This window comes from Pyrus communis, chromosome 10 (genome assembly GCF_041283825.1).
Source record: "Pyrus communis isolate YQ-2024b chromosome 10, ASM4128382v1, whole genome shotgun sequence".
Classification (NCBI taxonomy): domain Eukaryota; kingdom Viridiplantae; phylum Streptophyta; class Magnoliopsida; order Rosales; family Rosaceae; genus Pyrus; species Pyrus communis.
In genome coordinates, this window is record NC_142574.1 from 27,119,083 (window position 1) to 27,141,854 (window position 22,772).

General features: G+C 35.4%; 2 protein-coding genes and 1 long non-coding RNA gene across 4 annotated transcripts; 2 read left to right on the forward strand and 1 right to left on the reverse strand.

Annotated features, from left to right (window-relative positions):
• Positions 1–3,207: 3,207 nt before the first annotated feature.
• LOC137728925 (gamma-soluble NSF attachment protein) lies at positions 3,208–7,317 on the forward strand. Its single transcript, XM_068467731.2, is given in 9 exon segments — positions 3,208–3,366; positions 3,945–4,012; positions 4,097–4,181; positions 4,287–4,445; positions 5,093–5,230; positions 5,544–5,622; positions 5,768–5,847; positions 6,334–6,463; positions 6,995–7,317. Coding segments are annotated over 9 exon segments (888 nt in total). The 5' UTR covers positions 3,208–3,319; the 3' UTR covers positions 7,097–7,317.
• A 2,874-nt stretch (positions 7,318–10,191) lies between these two features.
• Positions 10,192–13,606, forward strand: LOC137729158 (E3 ubiquitin-protein ligase SPL2). Its single transcript, XM_088678227.1, has 6 exons — positions 10,192–10,672; positions 10,776–10,925; positions 11,190–11,369; positions 11,732–11,853; positions 12,113–12,232; positions 13,162–13,606. Exons 1-6 carry the CDS (start codon positions 10,361–10,363, stop codon positions 13,451–13,453), a joined length of 1,176 nt encoding a protein of 391 aa, XP_088534353.1. The 5' UTR covers positions 10,192–10,360; the 3' UTR covers positions 13,454–13,606.
• A 2,671-nt stretch (positions 13,607–16,277) lies between these two features.
• Positions 16,278–19,257, reverse strand: LOC137729160 (uncharacterized). 2 transcript variants are annotated; one of them, XR_015951991.1, is made up of 5 exons: positions 19,061–19,257; positions 18,112–18,155; positions 17,758–17,872; positions 16,593–16,706; positions 16,278–16,504 (listed from the first exon to the last, which is right to left on the reverse strand). It is a non-coding gene; the product is annotated as an uncharacterized LOC137729160 (long non-coding RNA). The 2 variants fall into 2 exon arrangements; XR_015951990.1 differs by lacking the exons at positions 16,278–16,504; positions 16,593–16,706 and adding an exon at positions 16,873–17,361 and having other exon boundaries at positions 19,061–19,233.
• Positions 19,258–22,772: the final 3,515 nt, after the last annotated feature.

The window sequence follows — 22,772 nt, forward strand, 5'->3', positions numbered from 1 at the left end:
TGAAAAGATTACTTTTGATATCAGCTTGTAGTGTGAGTAATTGAGGAACAACGAGACATCAAAACAACTAAATATATTGATTGCATTATTTCTAAAACATTGACGGGAAAAAAAAAAGGTGAAATCATCACCCAATCAAGCTGCAATTTGAGAACACACAATATGAGCTAGCTTGCTAGGAGTAGTATAAATAGAAGTTGACGTGCCTACAGCAAAAAAGTAATTCATGGGTTGGTTCTTGCCTCCTTGGTTGGAATCACTGGGCCTGAAATCTTAGCCAGCACTGGTGGCCGTAGAGGAGCAAAAGGATTATTAACTGAAGGCATGGTTGGGAATGGGAATGGGGGAATTGAAGGGATTTTGGGAATTGTTGGGAAGCCAGGAAATGGGTGCAAAAAGTTGATATTTTCATGTAGGCTGGGAAGCTGCTGCACCATGGGCTCTTTGAAGTAAGGCACTGTTGGTTCCATTTGGCTGTTGAAGGTGAAAGGTGCAGGGAAACTTGACTGCACAGCTGAGGAGGAAGAGTCAGATCCCAAGAATTGCATCGTTGATGGCTTCTTTAGCTCCAACAAGCGGCTGGATGCCAAGCATAAGTGAAAGCTGCAAAGTAGCGAGCCGAGAAAGAGCAAGTACAAGAGAGAACTGAGACCAGTGAAAGCCATAATAATTAGGTCAACTGAGAAAATTAAGTGATGATATATTGATGGTGATTAGAGAATGGGGCGCTTTATATATATAGAGGCAGAGAAGAGAGAGAATTATTGTTTGGCTACTTAATGGTTGGTTCATGGTTTTCGTGCTACTTCTACTTTGAACCTAATACTTGAGTCGTGCACACATTTTGGCTTTTGGCTTTTGCCCTTTGGCTAACAGGAAATTGGAACTGTTTTGGTGTTTCACTTTGTTGATGAGATTAGGGACTTTTCATCAAGAAAAGCATGTGCCTCATTACAAGTTTAGAACTTCATTGGTTGAATCATTAGCTAAGAATTTGTCTTGTAACTGGTCGTATACATACATCTCATTCTATCAACCTCTTTCCTATTCTATGATAGACACAAGGTGATATTAGATTAATAAGGAAATCTGACTGATGGAAGGCTAAGTAATATACAAGGGCAGATAAGAGAGTGAATTTTATTTTTGGTGCATGAGCCGTCTCTGAGATTTTCGGGGTCCTGTACGAAATTTACAAAATGGCTCATTCTTAAGATAGTTTTGCAAAAAAAGTAAAGATAATGTACTGATGTTAGAAAGTAATAACTTAAATCAAAACAAACTTAAGACTTACTAATTGTACATTTATAAATATCATTAAATAATAAGTAAAAAGAGTTACAAACATAACCTTTACTAAATAGTCAAAATCACTTCAATCTTAAACAACCAAACAAGAAAAAAAGTTTCAAAAACTCTAACGTCAAAGTTTTACTTGAATATATAGCATTATTATATAATAGAATTGAAAAAAAAAATCGTTTTTAGGTGTTGTTATTAGCACTTCAAATATCTTATTGTACACTCCAAATATTTATATTTAAAAAGAAAATAAACTTACACTTATAAAAAGTGTACAATGAGATTTTAAAATGTTAATAAAAGTAATTATTTTTTTAATATATATCATTATTACATATAAATTTTAGATCGAAATTTTTTTGAGGCCCCTCAAATTTGGGACCCTGTTGGGTGGCTCCCCTGGTCAGGGCTCCCATACTGCTTCTACCTTGAACCTAATATTTGACTCATGCACGCAGTTTGGCTTTTGAATTGGATGATGTTTCTCTATCCTCCTAATCTGTCTATCTTTTCATATTCTTCTATTTGAACGGTCACGGTTAAACCATGTCAATATTTTTATATTGATTTTTTATAGAGATAATAAGACAAAAAACAATATGTAAGAGAAAATGATGAGAATAGGAGGTAGAGAATCCTCATTCTTTTGAATTTGCAGTACACTATTGGGATTGAAAATAACCGTTGGGTCTGTTCAATGCTCAATCCCGTTATTTTTAACCTAAAGCGATGATGAGGATTTTGACAACAAAAACAAGATGATGAGTATTTATTTTTGGGAAGTGTTATTGACACTTCAAAAATCTCATTCTACACTCCTCATAAGTGTATTTTTCTTTCTAAATATAAAAAATTTGAAGTGTAAAATAAAATTTTTGGAATGCCAATAACAATTTTTTTTTTTCATAATAGAAATAAACAGTCCGCAGGTTCAAGGATTTCAAAGTGCTTACACGTGTCATTATAGACGACAAATACCCTTACACATTATGCTGTTAACTCAGCAAGTTTTTATAGAGAAAAAGTTGTTTTTTGATGGCATTTTGGTGGTTTTGTGCGGAAGAAAGATCAAGTGGCAATGTAAATTCTTATCTTTTGTAAGTAGAGAATTATATAAGGTAGTAGAAGGGCAGAAAACAACAATACCAGACTCACAAACACAAAAAAGACTTCAAAGTTCTCTAGCTTACCTTTTCCCAATTCTTTTTGTAATTCAACACATTTTACAAATTGTATTTATGTTTTAATCTCGGCCACATTACTTATATTATCGATTTTGAAAACTTCATTTCAAAGCAATTTAGCTGCTAGTAAGAAAAAAAAATTATTTAGATTTTATCATAACCTTAGACCAACTTCAATGGTGGGTTAAAAGCCAAATTACCCTCCAAAATTTTCCCCCAAACCCACTCCAACCCAAGGGGAAATTTTGGGCTAAATGCTAAATGCTAAATCAATGCCAAATTCCCCCCAAAATTTAACCTAGAAATCAGAGTGGACTCTACCCAATATTTATCGAAATTTAAATTTTTTTAGATTAAAATGTTCATACAATTAATTTACTATAGTCTACATATTTATTTAAAAAAAAAATTAATTTAACAAAAAAAAAGCCTAAGTTCATTCTTTAATAATCTCGGACCAAAATTTTAGGCTAGAACGGTTGGAGCAGAAAAGTTGTTTCTGGACTAAAAGCTAAATTTTCCAGGCTAAAAAATTTGTCTTTTAGCCCAACCATTGAAAATGGTCTTATTGTGTCTATTTCAAAAAATAAAAATAATAATAATAATAATATTGTGTCCGTACAAGTGGATGGACATGTGAAAATATAAGTGGAGCCAATGAGCAGGTGCAACGACCTCATGGAAACCGAGTAACAGACTATAACAGCCCAATTTTTTTTTTTTTTTTTTTTTTTTGTTTTGAACAATATAACTGCCCAATTAAAACATTCAATCTGCGCTGCAAAACTAGAAGAAAAGGAAAAGAAAAAAAGCTTGACAGTCGGAGTTCATCCATGGCGGGTTCCGATCCAAACAAGTTGCTCGCCAAAGCCGATAAACTGTCAGTATCTCTTTAATATCTAGTAATATATACAATTTTGTGTTTGGTTTATGTATTGATGCAATTAGATTGAGCCAAAATTGTCTCTTACTTGTTGTGATTTCAATTAGTTATGGGGAGTAATCGAATTTTTTATTTTCTGGGATGGTGGGAAATCGGATGAAGTTGCATAAATTTTGAATCTTTCAGTAATCTGCATATGAAGATGAAGTTGGCAAGCTTGAGCTTTCAGTAATCTGCTAATCTTTCAATAATTTAGAGTTGTATATAACTTCTGGAATTTATATAACCGACAATTTGATTTTGGTTGAGATTTGTTTATTTGTTTAGTGGGGGAAGAGCAGAACAGGGCAAGCTTTGTCTTTTTTTGTTAGGAAACCAACGAAAAGTCCAAAAAAAAAATTTTAGTTTTAATGAAAAATGACAAATAAAGGTGTAGTGAATAGTACCAGGTAAAAATGTGGTTTTTCGTTAAAAGCAAGCAGTTCCAGAAAAGTTTCGTTAAAACTCCCTTTTTTGTTTGTATTGTAACTTTGATTGCTCAAGCTTTGTCTTCTGAATTTAGTTTTCGATTGTAGAACAAGACTCAGTCTTACAAGGTGGAGTGCTGATTGGAATAGCGCTACTCTTTTGTATGAACAAGCTGGTATGTAATATGTTTTGTGCAACCGTAAGCCTTCATTACAATGGTTTATGGGGTATTTGGATTAAACTTCGTTTTCTGTTGCAGCTAATGGGTTTAGGATTGCCAAGGATTACGAGAAAGCTAAGGAAGCATTGGAAAAAGCTTCGAAGGGACAGGAATTGATCTCTTCGTATCCTTGTAATCTTTAAATTGCATGGTCTGTCCTTTCGGTATCATTTGATTTTGTTTGTGATCTCTATAATTTCTACTTGCTATAACCTTTACTACCAATCAGACCCTGGGATGCTGCAAAGCATATGGAGTCTGCTGCTGCTCTAGCAAAGGAGTTAGGGAAGTGGAATGAAGTTGCTGACTTTTATAAAAGGGCGTCTGAATTGTACTCTGAGTGTGGGAGATCACAACCTGCATCAGATGCTCTTGCGAAAGGGGCACGGTAAATATATGGTTCACTCCCTTGCTTTTGGCTGCTATGAATCTTAATTTCTTAAAAGTTGGACTGTTCTTAAAGGGTTCCTTTTTAGAGAAAAAAAGAATTCACTCATATCGGCAGTAAAGAATATAAAGTGTTTCAGTCGAATAATTTCCTAAAATCCTTCCAATATTTGCAATGGCTCAATCTGAATAATGATCTTTGATATTCAAATGTTATGTCCAAAAGTGTTAGTGTACTAGCACCAGATTTAATTGGTTGACTAATTGCGTGGCTCTTCACCATTTTAAGTATTCTTATCGTTATAGTACTCACATTTCTTTTATTCTTGTTCGCAAAAAGAGCTTACAATTGTATAAATTCACATACACAGATGTATGGTAAGTTCCTGAAATTTTAATAAGCGTAAAAGCTTTGATCAATTGAAGTTTCCCATGCCATATGGAACTCCTCTTCTTATATTTTCTTTCCCTATAGTACTATGCTGTTTTTGTAGTTGCTCTCTTGTTCGGTACTGTATATGCTCGATGTGGGATTACAGCTTGATATACGTAGCCTCTTTGTGCTACCTTTTATTTTCCTGTACTGATTTTACTGTTTGAATGAGAGTGTCTTTGGAGAACAATTTGAAGTGATAACCCTTTTTACAGTGCTATTGAAGATTCTATGCCTGATGAAGCTATTCAACTTTACACTGATGCTTGTGCTATTCTTGAAGAGGATGGCAAGTAGCAAATGGCCTTTGATCTATATCGTGATGCCACTAGTGTTTACATAAAAAGTGAGAAGTAAGTTTTCAAATGACTACCATTTGACTTTTAAATTTGGCAGTCTATTATTTTAGTTGATTGGGAGAGTAAACTTTGGTCATTAGCATTTAATTGATTGAGAGGATGAAATAAGTTGTTACAATCATTGTTTAGGCAAACAGATCTGACCTTGTAGAATCAGATTGTAGTCGTTCTGGAAGGGCAGTACTTTGAGGTTGCAAAATGTCAAAAATTTAAGGGAGTTTTCATTCTCAGGAATTAGTGTAACCTGTGAGAAGTTTTTCCTTAGACGTTCTTGAGATCTTGAAATTAGTGTTTCCACTGTTTACAGGTATACAGATGCTGCTGCTTTCATGCTCAGATTTGGGTTATCCGCTGATAAGTGCAATGCTACACATAGCCAGTGCAAGGTTCATAAGTTCTTAAATAGCATCTACATAAAAAAACAATTTGAACATTGACATATTGTTATCCTTTTGCGCGTTAGTCACTGTTTTTAACTGCTTTATGTTTCATGTCTTAATAAACTTAACTCTACATTCTTTGTCTAATCAGGCATATCTTGGTGCGATTATTATTTACCTTTATGTCCATGACATCAAGCAAGCAGAACAATGCTACAATGACTGCTCCCAGTAAGTAAAAGTTATCTCGGGGAAACTTCTGGTTCTGCAATATATAGAAGTTCTAATCTGCTCACTGTTTATTATAAATTTATGATTGTCGATAATACTTAAAAATATTAGTAAATCCGGATTTTACTAGTTTCTTTATGTATGTAAAACAGGTTTCAACTGACATAATCTGCATCTGGATCATGATTATAGAATGGTGACAGCCTGTAGTTATCTGTGTTAGTAAGTATGAGTTTGAGACCTTATTTAGTACTCAGATTTAGTTGCTTGGCTGTTATCATGCACATGCACAGTTAGTTGTATTTAGAATAATGTATGCTTCATAACAAATAAGATTGTTAATTACTAAAATAAGTATAAGGAGGCATGGTAAAGTGGCCATTGTATCCTATTGATTTTTATTTTCTTTTTTAATTTTGGTTTAACTCTAAAAATTTCAGAACATGGATGTCACGAAATAATGGCTTGCTGCTTTTGGTTGTGTAGGGTTGATGCATTTTTGAGAAGCGACCAGTGCCGTTTTGCTGGTAAACTTCTGTCAGCTTACACAGGCGGTGACGTGGAAGAAATAAAAAAACTTGCTCAGTCAAGCGCAGTTAATCATCTTGATCACATGGTAATATATAAGTTTGCTTGTGGCCTTTGAATATTTGAATTGGTTGAATTGGTATTAATCTGAGTATGAGTCATGACTTTTCTGGGGAGCGATGCTTGGATAACGGATCTTGATTTGCTTTTCTGAAGGCAACTGTGACTATTTAATCGAGCTTTCTCTCATTGATTTAGCATGACATAACATATTCAAGAACTCAGAGACAACCACAGTCGGTTTCTTTGCTCTTGTGAAGAATTGTTAAAACTGACACATCTGCTTAGTGCTTACCAAGATGTTGCATAAATATTAAGTTGGTTGTTGACATTTGTGAAGAAATTTATATTTGTTGATAAGAAGATACAGTTTTGACTTTTAAATATGTAACATTTACCTCTTTGATCAAGGGCTTGAGGTTTATTTCTGCAACATTGAACAGAAATATTGGACTGCATAATAATTATCCTGGGTTTTTATTCTGCCTTGCATGATAAATATGTTGCAAATCTGCATTTGTTTTTTGGCGTATAATTCACTAAACTGAAATGGCTGCAGATCATCAGGCTTGCCAGGAAACTGCCGATGGGTGATGTGAGTGCGCTGAAGACCCATGCTTCCGAGGAGCAAGAACCGCTGGATGAAGATGACCTAACATAGCCTTACGCTGATTGTCATATATTTTATGATGTCTTGATCTTGTTACATTAATAGAACATGAAAACTTGAGAGCCTGTTTCAAAACAAGTAAATACCACACTTGTAAGTATTTGGGCCGTTTCATATTTTAGTCATTTGGGTAATGACACAAACCGCAGAGACATTGGGCATTGGATGATGTATCACTGGATTTCAAGTTGTTTTTTACAATTATTATTATTTTTTTTTTCTGTTGACGACAATTTCCAAAACTACTCTAGTATACACCGAAATGAGAGATTCGAACCCGGGTGCAAGAGGCATTCATGTTACGCTACCGTAACTAACGTCTGTCATTTTTTCCCTTTTCACTCGCAGTCAGTTTCCCTACTTTGCATTTCATGTTCCAAAATGTTTCGGATGATGAGAACATGACTGGTTCCAACTGATCCGGTGATTGATTGCACGTCGAAGAAAGATTTTCTTACATAAGAGTCTTGAACATATTCCCCCTCATATGGATGTTCACGTGAAGAGCGCACGTCATGAGAGTTGTACTAGATACCCGGGATATATACGGGTTGCATAGATGAATCCCTCCGAATTTCCGAAAGAGAGTGAAAGTTATGACAAAAAGGAAATAATTTGAGACTTTTGAGATCAGAATTTGGGGTTGCTGGCAAGAATTTTGGTTTCTAGGGTTCTTGATGAATAAAAAATGCACAATGACTGCTCCCAGTAAGTAAAAGTTATACCGGGAAACTTCTGGTTTCTGCAATAAATAGAAGTTCTAATTCCGCTCATTGTTTATTATAAATTTATTATTGTCTATATTAAAAATATTAGTAAATCTGAATTTTACTAGTTTGTTTATATAGGGAAAACAGAAAACGCATTTCGACTTACATAATCCGCATCTGTACGATGATTATAGAATGGTGGCTGCCTGTAGTTATCTATGTTAGTAACTATGAGTTTGAAACCTTATTTAGTACTCAGATTTAGTGCTTGGCTGTCATCATGCATATGCACAGATAGTTGTATTTAGAATAATGTATGCTTCATAACAAAAAAGATTTGAATTGGAAGAAACTCTTTTTAAGATGCCTCCGACAAAATCTCCTGGAGTACATGGTAGGAGTTGGATTGTTGTCATGTGGATATCTTTTGTAGTGATTGCGTCTTTAATAAACAAGATACTATCTAAAAGATATAATGTTACATTTACCATCTATTTATATTATCTTTTACTACCTTAATAGAGAGGTAGGAACAGTCAATGCATGTAGATTCTATCTCTATTGAAGATGGTATAAATGACAGTATAATTAGAGGGTAGAATAACATCTCTGATGGTAAAATCCCATTAAAAAGGAAAATTCTAAAATTTACCCAATTAAATTGGGACTGCAACAAGTATGAAATTTTTGAAAAAATCCCACTTTTCCCTCGGGATTCGAGGCTTCCCATTGCGAACACTTACAGGGGCCCACCTACCTTACTATTGATAAAAAAAAGGGGAAAAAAGGTCATGTAACGCAACAATAGAACTCCTTTTTCAATTAGAATGCTAAGAAAAATTGGAACCTATTGCTATTACACATAAGGGGCTTTTAGATCCAGGTCCAAAAACATAGAGTGTTTTTAGGAGTGAGTCCAGTTATCTAATTATATATTTTTATTTCTTTTATACTCATTTTATATTTTCTAAAAATATTAAAAATCAATTAAAATCTTCTAATATTATGCATTTTCCAACTACAAAAAAAAATATTTAATATCTTATAACAAAAAAACTAATATACTAACATAAATTTATCTGCAAAGCATTCTATTCTAACTCAAGTAACAAATATATGAATGTATATAATACATATACGTGAGATATGAAACCTAATTAAAAGGTAGAAAAAACATAACATACCTACAAGTAAGACACATTAATCTGTAACAGGTTGATTATAAAAAAAGAATATGTCATATAGGTAGATAAATATAATTAACATGTGATATAGGTTGATTATAAAAATTAAAAAATAAAATCTATAAATGGGGTTTAAAGTAGGAGGAAGAACGAGAAATAACAAAAAGATAAATAAAAAGAAATAAGCAAAGAGATAATTGGGAATAAATTTGATTTTTATAATAAATCTTATTATTGAACAGATAACTATTGATAATTAAATAATTAAATATAACAAATTGGATTTATTTTAATAAACTGGACTATTCCTACTGTAACATCCCACATCGTCCAGGGGAGTGATCCTTAAATGTATATTCTCATCCCTACCTAACACGAGGCCTTTTGGGAGCTCACTGGCTTCGGGTTCCATGGGAACTCTGAAGTTAAGCGAGAAGAGGGCTAGAGCAATCCCATGATGAGTGACCCACTGGGAAGTTGCTCGTGAGTTCCCAAAAACAAAACCGTGAAGGAATGGTAAGCCCAAAGCGGACAATATCGTGCTACAGTGGTGGAGCGGGCCGGGGAGGTGATCCGCCCCGGGCCGGGATGTGACAATTTGGTATCAGAGCCTAACCCTGGTTGTGGTGTGCCGACGAGGACGTCGGGCCCCTAAGGGGGGTGGATTGTAACATCCCACATTGCCCAGGGGAGTGATCCTTAAATGTATATTCTCATCCCTACCTAGCACGAGGCCTTTTGGGAGCTCACTGGCTTCGGGTTCCATGGGAACTCCAAAGTTAAGCGAGAAGAGGGCTAGAGCAATCCCATGATGGGTGACCCACTGGGAAGTTGCTCGTGAGTTCCCAAAAACAAAACCGTGAGGGAATGGTAAGCCCAAAGCAGACAATATCGTGCTACGGTGGTGGAGCGGGCCGGGGAGATGATCCGCCTTAGGCCGGGATGTGACACCTACTATTGGCTCAAAAAATTGGACTTATATCAAGTTTCCCCTACATAATAATGACTCAATGGGAAGAAAAATATAAATACGTTGTAGTGATATTTAGAATAAGAATTTAATTTGTATAAATTTTAATACATATAGGAATGCTTTGAAACATCCTCCTTAATAAATATTATTATATTAGAATTATAATAGGAAACCTATTATACTAGGCAGACAATGAAATCTATCCGTTGTCTCTTGCTGCCGATCTCTTTTCCTCTCTGTTCTTAAATACAATTCACTCTTCCTCTCTAATCCTAAATACAGTCAAATACATCTACAACAAAATACGCATTCTGATTTCACAATTTCTCTCCCTTCTCTCTGCTCTCATCCATCGCCCAGCAAACCCTGGCGACAACCACCGCCCGCAATGCCGTCGCTGGATCAAATTTTAACCTCCCTGGTCTCCGAAGCCCTCTCCTTCAATGGCCCCATTGTGGGTGTAGCCCTAGCGTACGCCGCAGTGCGCACCCTCCAGACGTTCAGCTCCTACTCCTCAGCCCTACGCAAGATCCGTAACATTCCCTCCGTCAAAGTCTCCGATCTCCGTTCAATCCTTGCGTTCGATCAGGTCGACCAGTCCGACGCAAAGCTTGTCTTCGTCCGAGGCACCGTTGAAGCCAAGTCCGGCGTGCTCCCACCTCAAGGAACGAAAGCCGTCCTTGTTCAGAGAAGCCAACTGGTGCGTTTTGTTTGTTTGTATTATTCTATCTATTTTTGGGTCTCTTTACCCTGTACTCTATTTGGATGATACTGAATTGGTGAAATTGAAATTTTTGATCAAGTGTGTATTTCGCGATTGGATGGCCCTTTTCGGATGGCGGTCTGATGACAGGAGGAAGAAGCTTTTGGGATTGCCGCGGTCTGATATTGGAGCGTATTGGAAAGCATTGTGGAGGGCTTTGTCACAGCGAGGATCCAGGTCCTTACAAAAGGTTTTATTCTTATTCTTCTCTCTGTATTTTAATTTGATTGCTTATTTAATGGTTGGTGCTATTCGCACATATTTTTTTACCTTCCACGCACCCTCTTAACTTAACTTTTGGATTCAAAGTTATAATGATGATCAAATGACAGAATTTCACAAGTGTGTGTGGAAGGGATAAGGGGTTCATGCCCTTATTTAATTTGTTTGAACGTGTTCTTGCAAAAACATTTAGAATATCAGTGCTAGTTTTGATCTATATTTATTTGTGTAGTTTCCTTTCATTCTTGTTGACGGCGGTGGTGGTTCCCAAAAGTCAAGTTCTGATTTTGTTAGCGTGAATCTGGATGGATCAAGGCACCCGTTACCTCTTACTACAGTGTATCGGCATTTTCATCCTGTTGACGCTTCTCTCTATTCATCCGTGAAGACACTTTTAGGCCATGAGTACCCAGTGAGTTTTGCAAACTTTTAGCTCTCATTGTGCTTTTTTTTTTTTTTTTTTTTTTTTTAATGTATAGCCCAGACGATATGGCTACACACCACTACTTTACTACTTTTTTGTATATTAAACATATGAAGAAAAATTTAGAACAAGAGAATATAGCTCGGGCTGTAGGGCTTGCTTTATTTTGCAAGCCTAGGATTTAGCCCACCTTAGAATGCTTGCTGGATACGGGGTTTGACATTTTCGGGCCAAAAAGAGCCCTTTGGACCAATACTGGAGATGGTAGTGTTTTTAGCTTCTGTAGTATTTATAATGGTTTTTTTTTTTTTTTTTTTTTTTTTGTTGTTGATTTGGTTTTGGTTTCGAAGGCCAGTGTGCTTGAGCAAGTGACGATTCTTCCCTTGGGAAAGGAAATTAGTGCTGTTGGTCTCTGCAGTTTCAAAAATGGAGTGCCGGAAGTCAAGTCCTGCAAGGATTTTCCCTATTTTCTGTAAGTGGCTTTGTTCTGAGCACATTCTTTTGAATCTTCAACTTCGCTGTTAAATTTTGAAAAGTCATTACTCTTATTCCGGCAAATGTGGTTCTCCAATTGTCGTTCCCAGTCTTTTTCTTATAGATTGAATTTCATATTTGTCTTTTTGTCTGTCAATCTATTATATATCATTTCTGCTCTGAAGCATGAATGGTTGTGCTTTAATACTTGCTCTCTGTACTTTGATGTGCATTAACTGATTTTGTATGATTTGCAGCTCTGAGATGTCTAAGGATCAGATGGTTGTAGATCTTACAGCACACACACAAGTACTGTTATTCACTGGGATTGTTCTTGGTTCAGTATCAATCGGAGTCCTTGGCTATTTTGTTGCCAGGTACAATTTTCCTTGAAACCTTAAGTTCTTATGATCTCATCTTGTGAGTTACTATTCAATCTTTATAGCTATTATATGTTTATAGGCTTGTCTAAGGGTCAGACCTTTTGTTTTGCTACTGAATTTGGATAATACGCGTGTAATTTCCTATTGTTCCCTTAATGCTGTACAATCAAGGATTAAAAAAATGTTGAACACTACTGAAATGTTGGCCGATGTTTCATTAAAAAATTGGCTTAGCGGTACTTTTTTTTGGGGGGGGGGGGGGGGGGAAGGGGAATCGCTATCTTGCTATGATAGCTACAAAGTTTCAGAGATATTTTAGTAATGTTGGCAATGCTAGTTAAATTTCTTTATTTTGATAAAGAATCTGTCATAATATGGAGATTTTGGAGAAATTTCGGTGCCAATTTCAATAAAACTTGAGCCCATATGGGATCAGTACTGATTAATTTTCTTTCTGTTCCTTAAATGCTTTTATTAGTTTCCTTTTTATTTAGGGATCCTTTGCCTAAGTGTTTCTTTTTCAGAAATATTTTTTTTGTCTGGCAGTCATGGTTTCGTGTACACAGAGTATAAACAAAATGGGATGGTATAGAGTGAATCATTTTTACACACTGGATCACATTCCAAGTGTGTTATTGTTAGTTTAGCAGTGAGCTTAATGCTACTCTTTTTTTTTTTTTTCCCCTCACCTTGCATGCAAATTTCGATTACGATGTAAACTATTTTACAAAGTTTATACGTTAAAAATGGATGTTTACTGGTTTGAATTTGGAGTTTAGAATTTATGTGTTTAATATCAAGTTTCCATTAAATTAACATAAAAACTTATCAATATTTCCGCGGATATTCATATCAATATTTCTCCATGTCCGGGCTACTAACTGAAACTTAAGTTGCTGTTCATTTACAAATATTTGTTTCAGGAATTGGAATAGATGGAAAATGTGGAAGCAACGAAGGCAGCTACTGCAAGCAATTCGTGCTTCTGAGAGCAATGTTGAAACTCAAGTTCAAGGAGCGGATGCAGAGGATGAAGTTCCAAGGCATCAGTTGTGTGTCGTATGTCATACGAGTAGAAGGCAATACGCATTCATTCCTTGTGGGCATCTGCTCTGTTGCCAATCATGTAGTGCACTGGTCAAAAGTCACGTTTCACCGAAGTGCCCTCTTTGTCAGGTGGAAATTCTCGTTTCGGTACGAATTTATCAATCTTAGCATCAGTTTTTCTGGTCATTATCAGCGGTTAGTTTGCTGTTTCTATGCATCTTAAAATAACTGCTTTGATGTGTTGTGAGATGTATAATGTTGGATGTAATATAATAATTTATTTTTTTATAACCTTTCTTTCTAGGACTCTCCTCTCTCTCATTCTCTTTGTCCTATTCTCTTTATTTCTTTATTTTCTATCAGTATCAGTACGTTTCAATTTGGCAAGCCAATATTAGTACGTTTCAACAAAACATGGGTACAATTCAAATTAGACATGGATAGACTGAGAAACACACATTAACCATATATGCAATCCTCTTCTTAATGGAACCGTCTCTTTGTTCTTCATGAATCCGTTTTGAGAGATTCCTTATGTGGGAAAGAGAATCAAGATTTTTCTTTTTCAAAGAATCAAGACGTTTGTACTGTTCAAATGGCATGGTAATCGTAAAGATCACAACATACAAAGCAAGAGTTCTTCTTTCAGCACTAAAATGAAACAATGATGGGTTCTTCTCCCATCAGAAAATCCTTAATGCTGCTACTTAATCCAATATTTTTATTGTTACACCAATCCTTAAAGCAGCATATCCAATTATTAGGTATACTTGTTGAACCATGAAACGTACATTTACGTCTTCGTCGGCACACCACGGTCAAGGTTAGGTTCTGATACCAAATTGTCACATCCCGACCCGGGGCAGATCACTTCCCGGCCCCGCTCCACCACCGTCGTCGGCACACCACGGCCAGGGTTAGGCTCTGATACCAAATTGTCACATCCCGACCCGGGGCGGTTCACTTCCCGAGCCCGCTCCACCACCGTAGTACTATATTGTCCGCTTTGGGCTTACCATTCCCTCATAGTTTTGTTTTTGGGAACTCACGAGCAACCTCCCAATGGGTCACCCATCATGGGATTGCTTTAGCCTCCTTCTCGCTTAACTTCAGAGTTTCTACGGAACCCGAAGCCAGTGAGCTCCCAAAATGCCTCATGCTAGGTAGGGATGAGAATATACATATAAGGATCACTCCCTTGGACGATGTGGAATGTTACAGTTTTGTTGTATAAGTAAGATTTTATCAATCTACGGACTTAAAAAATTTGGGTCTTTGATTTTCCGTTTTTTACTGTGAAGTTTTTTGGGTAACTTTGGAAGTTAAAAGAGGAAATTTAGAGGAAATTGAAGTAATTTTTTAATATTTTGAATTTGATCACATTATGAGTTTCAATTTTGATTATCTTAATGTGCTTTTCGTTTGCTATGGTAATTAAAAAAAAATTATTTGTTTTCATTCTCAGGATATTTACAAGAATACCCACAAAAAAATGAAGAAGGAACTACCTATTAAGAAGATCTCAAACAGACGTGTCTCTATTTTTACACCTGGTTGGGAGATATTTGTCGGAGTAAAAACTATTGATATAAGCCAACTGATTCTCAAAGAGAGTGGAAAAAGAAGAAGCATGAGCAGTATGTATTCTAAATTCTTTAACAAGTCTGTTACAAGAAATTCTAACATTATATATATCTTCAATATACAGGTGGCGCATGAAAAAGGTTGTAGAAGAATTAAAACCTTCAACAACTCCTCACATCATACGTATTTGGAATAAAGTCCAACAAATTAGGTACAACACAATTTCTTACCTATTTATTTTTAATGACATTCTCTATATCGTTCTACAAATTAATTATCTCAAATTATAATGAAAAAATAAAATAAATTCTTCTATACAGAAGAAAATATAGAAATTTTCAAGCAGAGAAAAGCAAAGTGCTTATCATTATAATGAATTTTAAACAAACTAGCAAAATTAAACAAAGTAGCAAAACCTGTAAAAAAAACCAATTCATACGCAAATAAAATTAAAGATACCTTATTATAATGAAAGTAGCAAAATAAATAGGTAAATTAACCTCTGACATAGAAAAGAAATTTTAAGTTTCTATTTTGTGATTAAACAGAGAGGGGGACTAATAAAATAAAATTTGTTAAAAAAAAAAAAGGTAAATACTTCATTTTATTTGCGTATGAATTGTTTTTTTTTTTTCACAGGTTTTGCTACTTTGTTTAAAATTCTTTATAATGAGAAGTACTTTGCTTTTCCCTGCTTGAAAATTTCTTTTTTTTTTTACTTCTGTATAGATTTATTTATTTATTTTTTCATTAAAAGAAACTTATTAATGAGTATCTACAAATTAATTATCTTAAATTATAAAAAAACAAAAACAATTTATGAGTGCAGGAAAAAGATTAATAGTGACCAAACAACTTTTCTAAATACGGTAAGTCTTCTCTTATTTTCATACGGAAGTATACTATAAATTCAAATTGCATTCAATTTTCAAATAGAAATAAAATTGCATTTTTTGTCAGTTTTACAAGCATCACACCCGTCTCAAAGTACAAAGGTTGAAGTACAAGACTAAGGTAACATTTCTTGCTATTTAATTTTGTAAACATGTTACAATTTGTTACCTCAAACTTGACAAATTATTAATCTTTCAGTATTCTAAAAGTAACTGGAGTAAAAGTATCAATATGAGAAAATTGTCAAGGTTAAAGGTATTTAGGTTAAATTGCTTACAACCTTTATATTTGGGATTGTGCATTATCATTAGACGTCTTATTTTATCCTCATTGCTTGCAGATTAACCATGAAAATCTAAATCATAAAGTGCAAACGAATGGGTGGCAAGCATGGCTTTGGTATGTTGTCCATATTTTGCTTTGCTTCATATATTGGGATGATGTTGTCCATATTTTGCTTTGCTTCATATATTAGGAGTTCATCCCTAGCTAGCCTATAACTTTGACTGAAAACTTATGAATCTGAAAATTTTGATTTAAGGACATTAAATGTTATTAGAATGTATTTAGAAATGAAATTACATGTCATATTTTCAGATTTTTTTTTAGTAGTTTATGTTTTCACAAAGATACGGATTTTGGATCCCCCAAGTCAGTACAAATAAACTGAAGCCTCCCAGATTCAGGAAATAACTCTTGGAGAACCTTGACGGCACCTAGGTTTCCCCGTGAGAGGTTATCCTGTGAAAGAAAGAAATATTTCTAGGTTTAGAGTAATTATCAAGTTAAGTAATAGAGAAGACCTTGACTTCATCCAACAGAGACCTACCACAATAGTTACAAGATATTGATCCCTTAGGAGTCGTAATGCAGCATGTGAACCAATATATCCAGCACCTCCAGTTACTAGGACATGAGTTACCCCTGCTTCACGAAGGGAGAACTGGACCAATATAAATAGTACACGGTAAGAAAAGGTCTTTTACATAGAACTTCTGCAATTTTGTTGAAGACATGAAAACAAAATAGAACATTTTACTTCTGCCACACAAAAAAGAAAAGAAAATAGAACTCGCAAAATGTTCCAATGCAACAGCGCAAAAATCTCGTACCCAAATTTTCGTATCTTTAAGCATCAACGATAATCACAATACGCCAAAAAATAAGTCTACCACTCTGTCAAACATTAAGGAGATTGCAGATGGGAAATAATTGACCCAAGCAGGTATCAACAATATACAACAAGAAAAAGGACAGGACCAGATTTGATTAACCCCACCAGAAGCAAGATGATATGATCTATAATGATTTTCTCCAATGACGATAACCAAATCAACATCATACTGTGATCGCCGTCATGATTTCCTAGGACAAGGCTATTAGGACCCCTTAGCCTTCTCTTCTCTCTGGTGTCCCGAATTCCCTCACCCTGTCCCCCCTCCCTCAGAACATAGGTGTATGCCTATTTTTGAGGCACCCATGGAGGCTCCTCAGTGATCAGTGGTGACCACCTACCCATTCACGCCATGGTGGCTCATTAGGGTTAACTAAAAACATAGCACTAGCAACAACTATTCGCTTCTGTCCATCAGTGATATCTGGACAAAAGAGCAAAGTTATATAAGTATTTCTGTTTGAAAGTCGCCTCGCCATATATAACATCCAGCAGGGCCACTTTTTTCAAAAGAGCAAAAAGTTGGCTTTTGCAGTCTAGTTAAGTTAGGTCGCCATATATAAGTTAATCATGCATCCAAGGAAACAGCATATACAACCAAGACATTCTCGAATATGTCCGACCTCAATACTAAATAATTATTGTCGGATAATGATCAAATGGAAAGACAGGAAAAAAAAAAGCTACAGATAATTGTCTAATAAAAAAGGAATCAATTGCATGAAGCAAATGATCATTACGCAGATAGTCACTCTAACACAATAATCACATACCGAAGTATACGTTCAACCAAAGAAAATACGCAGGATTAAGGGATTACCGAGCTTATGGTATTAAAAGATGGGGATTGTTTCAGCATAATAATACATAATGCTGTAACAGTAGCAGCCAAAAGAATTTGTTGTTCTTCCTCTTGGGATCTGGGTACTCCATGCCTACAAGCACAGCAGGGTCCAAGACACAAGCTTAAAACATCCAGATAACTCAAAGCACAAAATATCCGAATTGAAACAATGCAGTTAAACCTTTGTTATAAACAAATTTCAAAACATATGGAGCAGATTCTAATTTCACCTCTACCTCCTTCAAATCATCGTTTCTCATAACCGCCAGATGAACATAACAAATTCACAGAAGAAAAGATAATCATAATTGAACGCAATCGAAAACTCACCTCCTAAAGACACGGATCTATTAGTTCTTGACTGACTTCTGGCCCTGCCAAAATTAAGCATTGGGAGAATGTCTTTAATGCTTATAAATAGGAATCAAATTTTATGCCTCAATCAAGTATGACCTATCCCTGAATATTCTTTTGTGTAATGCACTGCAGTGAAAGCCAAACACAATCAGCCAGAAAATTCAAAAAAATCGCATCCCAAAATTACTGAAATTCAAAAGCGGTGGTTATAACTGGGCCCTCTACAAATAAAGCAATCAAATTGAATAGGTTAAAATCCCAAAGGAGGAAAATTTTTAGAAACCCTGGAAATTTCACCGGCAAACTCCAAATTCCAAAACAGAAAAAGGGTTGGATTTAGAATCACAAGATCCAAACACTCCCAGGAGAAGGAACTCGAAAAAAATTCAAAAATAAACAACCCCAGGTAACATTCCACAGTCTAAGGGAAACACATGGCTGTCAGAGCATGTCTGCCAAAGAAAGAGACCAACTTTGAAGGACCATTTTGCAGAGGGAAAGCCATTGTCAGGAGTCTGAAATATTTGTGGAGTGAAACAAACCAAAACCCGTGAAAGCTCGAAACTTCGAGATCCACCGGCAAAACCACTTCAAATTTTGTGTAAAAACTCAAATAAGAAAATTGGGTTTTCTCTAAAATCAATTAAGAAACTGGGTTTTTTGTATGATGATCACAGATTTATTGTTGCAGACGAAAGTAACTGAAAGCTGACGAAGCAAAACGAGAAACAAAAGCATTAACACACCGAAAACACAAAAGTACAGGGAGATGCGAAGGCATGCCAATGAGCACGAAAATCTAACAAATTAAGGCAAGGGTGCATGAATCCAACAGAAAAAGCAAAACAATCGACCACAATTGTAAGAAAACCAGAAGAAATTGAAAATACGTACGAGAGAGAGAAAGGGGAGAGAAGCGTACAATTAGGGAGGGAAGAGGAAAGGAGAGAGTCACAACAGGGTGATGAGGCGGTGTTGAATGTTTGCGGGCGGCTTTGCTTTGGGGGTTTGAAAATAAAGGGAGAGAGAGAAAAAGTGAGTTGTATCTTCTACTAATAGGCCGAGATTTCTCGGCGTGTACATGTTTTTCAGTTGTTGGGTCAAATAAAAGATGAGGGTCAAACAAAAGATAAAATTAATAGTATGAAAATTAATTTTTTAGTGTAAAAATATGATCATTCGTTAAAATGAACAGTACCAGTACATTTTCGTTAAAGTTCTCAAAAAAAATCCTCCACTTGGAAATTTATAAATAAATAAAACATACGATTATTTTTCATTTTTTAATTATTTTTTGAGTTTTGCTAATTAAAGATTATTTATTTATACAACAATGTAATTTATACTAAAAGGTTGATAATTTTGAGTAAGTCATATTAAATTAGTATCACACTCAAAATCAAATTTTTGTTTAATAAACGATATTATCTACATGAAGGAAGAGGTGTAGGCTTAGTCTCACAATGGGTTAGCAATAATGTGTTCAAATTCGTCTTTGGTCAGAATTAAACCTAAAAACTCTCATTTGCAAGTGAAGAGTAATATCACTAGACCGTAGTATTAAGTGGTAAAATCAAACTTAAGACAAGAGTAATATGAATGGACAGTAAGACAATTACATAAAATCTATCTAAAACTTTTTGGAGACGAATTCTAATTTGGATTTGGATGCAAAATAAAGCACATTGCTATAATTAATTAGACTAAAATGTCTATCTGTAAAAATTTAAAGTTTTTTCGATTAAGCAAACTGAAAAGAAAATTTAAAAAGCCAAACGAAAAAAAATAGCACTGTACGGAATTGGATCCTCTCAGAGACAAACCTTCGGGATCCTCCTAATCCAACAACACGAACTGTTGAATTTTGATTTAACAACTACAAACAAGAAGATCCGTCTAAAAGTTATAATAATTGTAACCGTTTAATTAAAATCTAACCGTCTGTGTCAGTAAAGCATGATCATGAGAGCTTACCTGAAGGGGATCCAATTCCGCACTTTACAATGTTGTTTTCTCAGATTCTTTCTACGGTGTCTTTTCAGCGTCGAATGTGGACCGAGTTACTGTACACCTAACCAATTACATGCCACCCTTTCTCCTTTTTCTTCTCTGTTTTGTGGGGTCCACCAGTTTGTAATACCCACGTCTTGAGACAGATTTTTTGTTTCCTTTCTATTTCTTGTTTAAAGAGTTTGACTGTTGAATATTTATATTTGGAAAATGTCATGGACGAGATATTTTTGGAGTCGGGATCCTCGTCGGATCTTCTCTGTTCATGCCAATCTATGACTACAAGGCACCAGTTTAAGTAATTCCTAGATGGTATATTTCTTTTTCCTTGCTTCCTTGTTGATCAGTCAACACATAAAATCAACCGGAAGACAGCAAGACTGATTAACACTAGCACAGAAACAACAAAAGAAGACCAACCCATGAAGAAAGCAAGTTACTAGGTTCTGAAACCAGAAGAAACCCAAGACCAACCATAACCCTTGCAGAAGAATTAGGTATAACCCTTTAAAAATTTATATGATAAAATTTGATTTTCCAAATGTCTGATATTCATTATACCTAGTATATTTCATAATATAGAATGATTTGTGTAAACCTAATGAATGTGTGCATGTATAGTAAGTGATTGAAGATTAGGGTAACCCCTAGTATATCTTGATAAGATACCATGACTTGTATAAACTTAATGAATTATGTTAAACAAGCCAACGCAATGTGTGTGTGGTAAATTGATTGAAGATCCCAATCATGAACATATGAGAAGTGAAACTGAAGTATTAAATATTATTTTATGAATAAATACCCGAAAACTGCATTAACACCCTAAAAAGGTGATGACAACTAGTATTGAAATGTCATGAAGTGATCTAACTGTTACTCAGTACTACCCGCCATCACTCTGAATCTCAACACTATCAATCAAGTGAAGAAAGAACAATGCATATTTGCTAGACCTGCAAACTTCTTCCGTAAGGCATATGATTTAATTTACTTTTCCTCACACAACGCTTCCATTTTTACCGAGTATAGGCGAACTACTTTCACATTAACTTCCTAGACAACCAAACTAAGTGCAATCTATATTCTTCCTTGAATTTTAAGAAAACTATCAAATCCTGTTTTGCAGTACTCCTGCTAAAGCTAATTTGCAGGCACACTATACAGATGCAAACTCAAGTAAACTTCGATACTTGCCTTTCTCCACCGACCAGATTTTGTCGAAGTCTCTACTGGAGCCCCCAACTGCAACCATAAAAAGAAAACGGAATTCAAGATAATGCTAAGCTAGATAAGGAAAGATGGGAAACCGTCAACACTTGGATAGGTATCATTATTTTCCTCACCTCATCAAACTGCTCAAAGTTTTGAGTATCTAACTCATTGTTAACCTCTGGTATGAAAGCGGCTTCCATCTGATATAATCTATCCCATTGTAACCCATCAAACCATGGGTGAGCCTTTCATAAGGAAACACATTTCAACCCTTTTTTTCCTTAACCAAATAAAACATCAGTCAACCAATAATGAGAAAGAGGGAATCTGTGAACCATGCTAACTTTTATTTCATGAGCTCCTTGCGTCCCAAGCCTCTGCTCGACATTGCAGAAGAGCTTGCAAATGAGATCCTTGGCTTCAGGAGAGAGCTTTGCTTCTTCTGGAAATTTCAGATGAGTTCTCCAGTTAACAGTCTGCATGGCATAACTAACGATTTGTTTGATAAGAATATACAAATAAGATGTCAGCAGGAGATTCCTCAATTAGTACTGCTTCAAAAATAACCATAGTTCCATAAAATAAGGATGCAACAGGACTCCATTTCTTAAATCTGCATTGTTAAACCTATTCAGAAATCTGAATCTTGCATATTACACAAGTCAAACAGAAAAAATCAAAATTCAGTTTACCTTTCTGCATGTTGACATTCTTCGGAATAGAAAGGTGGAAATCCTACAAGCAACTCATACATAATTGCACCAAGAGACCACCTGATACAGAAATTCCGTTACAAATGCTATATCACTCTCACATATCCCAAGGTGAAAAATGTCCGGAAAAAAATGAACTAACCAGTCACATTCCATTCCATATCCTTTCTTTAGCAATACTTCCGGAGCAATGTAATCTGGAGTTCCAACTGTTGAATAAGCCTAAATGACATATGAAGGGACCATTTTATGCAAATATTTGAAGATTTGTTACAAAACACTTGAAGAGAAAGCCGAATCTAATTACTGTACAAGAGGAATTAACAAGTTCCTGTATGAAGTATAAATTGTAAGCAACAGAGCATAGCAAGAAAAAATAATACTTTTCCCTCAAAGATAACATTATTCCTGTTGTGCATCCCGTTTTATGTAATATCTGTGAGTGTCATGCCAATCTATGACTACAAGGCACCAGTTGAAGTAATTCCTAGATGGTATATTTCTTTTTCCTAGCTTCCTTGGTGTCTCACTCGTTCGTATGGACACGTATACTATCCAAATATGCCAAGAAATATGGCAAAACATGGAAGAATAAGAACGTCCGCGTCGAAAAAAAAAATGATGTGTGATTTTGTGTTCATAGGAGGAAGAAAGAGTTCCTTCAACCTCCCCCCCCCCCCCCCCCCAGAGAAAACG